Genomic DNA, 4927 nt, shown 5'->3' with positions numbered 1-4927 from the left:
TTGGACAGTTCTTGAGATTCATGAAGAACAAAATGTGAATGCACGCGCTACACGTGCATTTGCCGGGCGAGCCAACGCAACAGATATTTTGCAATAATGTTTAGGGGGCGTTTTGGTTTGGTGTAGCCCCACGGCCCTGAGAGACATGCATCCAGGCCTGCCGACCAACTTCACACTGGTCACCTCACTCCCTTGACACACTTGTCACCACACTCCCTTGGGTCCTCGGTGACACACACCGGTCACCTCACTCCCTTGGGTCCTCGGTGACACCTGGTCACTTCACTCCCTTGATGGTTTGAAGTTGATCGGTCAGACGGTTCTCTGGAAGGACAGATACACAGACACGTATCTCACTACATATACCCGTATACCCTATATTAGAATTGGCACACACACACACACACACACACACACACACACACACACACACACACACACATTTCGTTTTAAATCAGTTTTTTATATGTGCATGCAATATGTACTATCACATGCAATATATACTATCACATGCACCGTTAAAACATTTAAGAGTAAAGTCAAGGTCAAAGCTCTGATATACCCAAGAAGTATCAATCAACAGAGAATCAAAGTCTGGGCCATTGTCAGACATGCTGACACTGCCACCTAGTGGTAGTATTTTATACAGCTGGGGAATAAATGTAGACCAGATCTGCCTAAAAGCATAGCACAGTTCATGGCAATGTAATGACACAATACAAACACAATATGGCAGTTAGCAGAAAAGGAATAATCGTGGCGACACTGGTATTGTAGCTGGTATTGAGGCACAATGGTGCATTGGGAGACAATTCCAGGTGACATGGGATTTCGCGACAAACACATTATTACAGTAATGCAATGTAGACTACTACACAACAAGTTATTAATATTTTATTTTTGTTTGATGCATTTAAAAGAGCCATAATAAAAGCAAAATGGAAAAGGCCGTACAAACAACAATTAGTAATTTTACATATCTATTGTGTGTGTGTGTGTGTGTGTGTGTGTGTGTGTGTGTGTGTGTGTGTGTGTGTGTGTGTGTGTGTGTGTGTGTGTGTGTGTGTGTGTGTGTGTGTGTGTGTGTGTGTGTGTGTGTGTGTGTGTGTGTGTGTGTGTGTGTGCGTGCGTGCGTGCGCGCGTGCGTCTGTGCGTACATGCGCGCGTGCTTGTATGAATCAGCTTCTTGGATGGGCCAAGCTACATGTGACGTGTAATTCGTGTCTCTGTATTAGTACTGGATGTCATAGACTGACGTCCAGAATGCACTAGCGTTGCAAAATGTAATAAAAGGTCAAATCAAATTAATTTGGCATCTACACAGTAGTTAGAAGTAGATTGTAAACCGGGGTTGCCTGTCAGAAAGTGCAGGATTTAATTGCACAGGGCAGTGTTTAATCCTGGGTCTCTGCCTTTGGTGATGAGCTTGAGGGACCCAATAGTGATGAATGCTGAACTCTAGTCGTCTTTAACGGGTGCGAGTTGCCACGTTTTGGGACACATCGTTTGTCTTGGGGGTTACGTCATCACTTATAATATACTCAAGTGGTAATCGGACAATCCCGGTGTATTAGAGCTGCTCAGGCAGCGCATACTCCCTTTTTACTGCTTCTTACGTGTTTGGGGGCGATGACGTCGTGGGGCCCTTCCGCGATGTTCCGCGTCACAGAGTTATGTCTCGCATGCACATAGCATCTACCTCCGTGCCAAGCCTTTTTCTTCGAGCCCATTGGTCGAAACCATTTTCGCTCGTTCATGTAATGGGCCCCAGCCGCAGTTAAGTTGCACTCCCAGAGTCGGCCGCCAGAACACTAGCGCTTCACTTTTCCTTCCTGGTTCTGGGGGTATATTGGTCCATATACTGTATGGAGACCACTTGAAACGAGATTCTCTATGTGTCAAGGCTGCATAGCAGTCTGAACATCTAGTATTAGATAATGTAGAAATGCAAGACCTTCATCAGGTATTTAACCTTTTTTTAAAGTTATACAATGTTAGAAAATGTACAGATAATGTACAATTATCTATCTGCTTTCCAAGCTAAATCCCCTTTCCCAAACTAACTGATATGGTCATCCAAAATAGAATGATTAACAGTTTTTTAAAGTAATGGAGTAATATCAATTTCAGGTAACTTTAATTTCAGATACAGTTGACTTGAAGCTCTAGGTTATCACAGAACCGAAGACTCCCTTTCTTCGCTACAATTGGGCTCGGAGCCTGGCGAGCCGTTGAGACAACTCATCCTGCTCTGCCGAAGCCACACTGCTGCTGATCGATCCCGTCTGTCCCTGGGGCAGCTCCATGTTCAGATCCAATCCCGCCTCGTCGGCCATCTCTTGCATTAGCGACTCCACTTGATGCTGTGGCGTTGAAAGTGTTGTCGTGTTACTCATGGTGTCCTCCATGTGGGCCGTCTGAACGTCCAACGTCTCAAACTGACCTTCAAATCTGTCCATGAGAGCCGAGATCCTTTCCAGATTCATGGTCTTCAGTGTGGCGCCTATCCCCGTCACCACTCCGGCCATAGAGCTTGTGACCTTGTTCATCGTGATTGCCGTTTGGACCCTTACTGTGACCGCGTCGACTCGATGGCTCATTCGCAGATAGTTGAGTGACTGATTCTTCTGTCTAATAGCATTCTCCGCGTGGATCCTGGCCACTTCTAGATTTCCTTTTTGGATTGCTTTCTTGATTTTGCCCTTCTCAGCTTTTTCCTCTTTGTCGCATCTTTTTGAATTCCGCTGAAGATCTTTGGCAGCAAATTTCAGGTTGAAGAGTTGATTCTCCATATTCACCATTTGATAAAAGCACAAAATATAGCAGACAAAATACTTAAAGAGAAATCAGATATACTGGAATGCTGTTATTGTGACGTCTTCCTAATAAGCTACAGTATCCCTTCTCCTCAATTAGTCATGTATATGTAGTCGCAGTATGTCACACGAATGTCAAAGACCTTATATACTGTATCACCAGCCATGCCCAAATGTGGTGTTGACCCTGGCTAAGCATGTTGCTGCGGCGATTAGTTTAGTTATTTGAGAAGTGGATATTTTATAAAGAGATCTCCATATATGGTCATAAAAGGGACACAGACAGATAGAGGACATCAGGGTTCTCCATATATGGACATAAAAGGAAGACAGACAAATAGATGACATCAGGGATCTCCATATATGGGAATTTTCTGATTTTATCAAAAATCTTTGGAGAACCACTGATCTGACGGGTTCTCAGCGACACACGCGGCAAGTTTGAAATCAATTACTTGGACGGTTCTCGAGATTCATGAAGAACAAAATGCGAATATACGCGCCACACGTGCATTAGCCAGTATCTGTTGGTCCTTCCAGAGAACCGTCTGACCGATCAACTTCAAACTCAGCAAGTGTTTCACAGAGGACCCAAGGGAGTGTGTTGACCAGTGTGTCACAAGGACCCACGGGAGTGAGATGACCTGTGTGAAGTTGGTCGTCAGGCACGGATGCAGGTCTCTCAGGGCCGTGGGGCTTCACCAAATCAAAAGGCCTTCTTCAATCAAAAGGGTGCGTTGGCGCCCTCGCTACTCCATGGTGACATCACACTACAGTATATAAGGTCTTTGACATTCGTGTGACATACTACGACTACATATGCATGACTAAGTGAGGAGTAAGGATCGACGTGAGAAAGCTAGTGCCTGTCTTGAGAACAGAGAACAACAGCTTGCTACGGGTATACTGTAGCTTATTAGGAAGACGTCAAAGACACAACAACAACATTCCAGTATATCTTATTCTATTTAAGGATTTTGTCTGCTATATTTTGTGCTTTTGTAAAATGGTGAATATGGAGAATCAACTCTTCAACCTGAAGTTTGCTGCCAAAGATCTTCAGCGGAATTCAAAAAGATGCGACAAAGAGGAAAAAGCAGAGAAGGGCAAAATTATGAAAGCAATCCAAAAAGGAAATATTGAAGTGGCCAGGATCCACGCGGAGAATGCTATTAGACAGAAAAATCAGTCACTCAACTATCTGCGAATGAGCCATCGAGTTGACGCGGTCACAATAAGGGTCCAAACGGCAATCACGATGAACAACGTCACGAGGTCTATGGCCGGAGTGGTGACGGGCATGGGCGCCACACTGAAGACCATGAATCTGGAAAAGATCTCGGCTCTCATGGACAGATTTGAAAGTCAGTTTGAGACGCTGGACGTTCAGACGGCCCACATGGAGGACACCATGAGTAACACGACAACACTTTCAACGCCACAGCATCAAGTGGAGTTGCTGATGCGAGAGATGGCCGACGAGGCGGGATTGGATCTGAACATGGAGCTGCCCCAGGGACATACGGGATCGATCAGCAGCAGCGTGGCTTCGGCAGAGCAGGATGAGTTGTCTCAACGTCTCGCCAGGCTACGAGCCCAAACGTAGGGAAGACAACTGTGTATTACCTGAATGTATTAATTACTCAATTTCTTTAAAAAACTGTTAATCATTTCTCTATTTTGGATGACCATATCAATTAGTCTGGGAAAGGGGATTTAGCTTGGAAACCGCATTATCTAATACATACATACATACATACGGACACACGGACAAAGCCAGATATAGGAGTGGTTGCCTTCGGCACCACTCAAAAAAAGGCTAACTACCTGATGAAGGTCTTGCATTTCTCTTGCACTTTTTCTGTTTTTCATGTGTCTATGAGGTTGATAGAACTTCATTAACCCCCCTGGTGGTGTTTTTATGGTGTTTTATGTCTTCTCTGACTATTTTGAGTTTCTACCTGGAGGCTGAAACCTTGAGGGTCAAACGTGCCAATAGAAAAACAGCCCTTTAGTGACATAGTAAAAACATACCTCCCCCTCATTATCATAACACAACAGGTGTGGGCATGAGGAGGAGGAGGGACTAGGACAGGTGGGTGGTGCTAAGG

The 4927-nt window shown here is 44.8% G+C and overlaps 2 protein-coding genes across 2 annotated transcripts; one reads left to right on the top strand and one right to left on the bottom strand.

The window, feature by feature from the left end:
* Nucleotides 1-2201: 2201 nt before the first annotated feature.
* On the bottom strand, nucleotides 2202-2801 carry LOC311059062 (charged multivesicular body protein 1b-like; the record flags this gene model as incomplete). Its single annotated transcript, XM_084076646.1, has 1 exon — nucleotides 2202-2801. One exon carries the CDS (start codon nucleotides 2799-2801, stop codon nucleotides 2202-2204), a length of 600 nt encoding a protein of 199 aa, XP_083932772.1.
* Nucleotides 2802-3822: 1021 nt separating this feature from the next.
* LOC311058564 (charged multivesicular body protein 1b-like) lies at nucleotides 3823-4422 on the top strand (the record flags this gene model as incomplete). Its single annotated transcript, XM_084076027.1, has 1 exon — nucleotides 3823-4422. The coding sequence occupies one exon, from the start codon at nucleotides 3823-3825 to the stop codon at nucleotides 4420-4422; it is 600 nt and encodes a 199-aa protein (XP_083932153.1).
* Between the last annotated feature and the right edge of the window lie 505 nt (nucleotides 4423-4927).

Source organism: Gymnoscopelus microlampas (assembly GCF_963454915.1).
Source record: "Gymnoscopelus microlampas genome assembly, chromosome: 13".
NCBI lineage: Eukaryota > Metazoa > Chordata > Actinopteri > Myctophiformes > Myctophidae > Gymnoscopelus > Gymnoscopelus microlampas.
The sequence above is the reverse complement of the archived record's forward strand: the minus strand, read 5'-3'. Positions and strand labels throughout refer to the sequence as shown.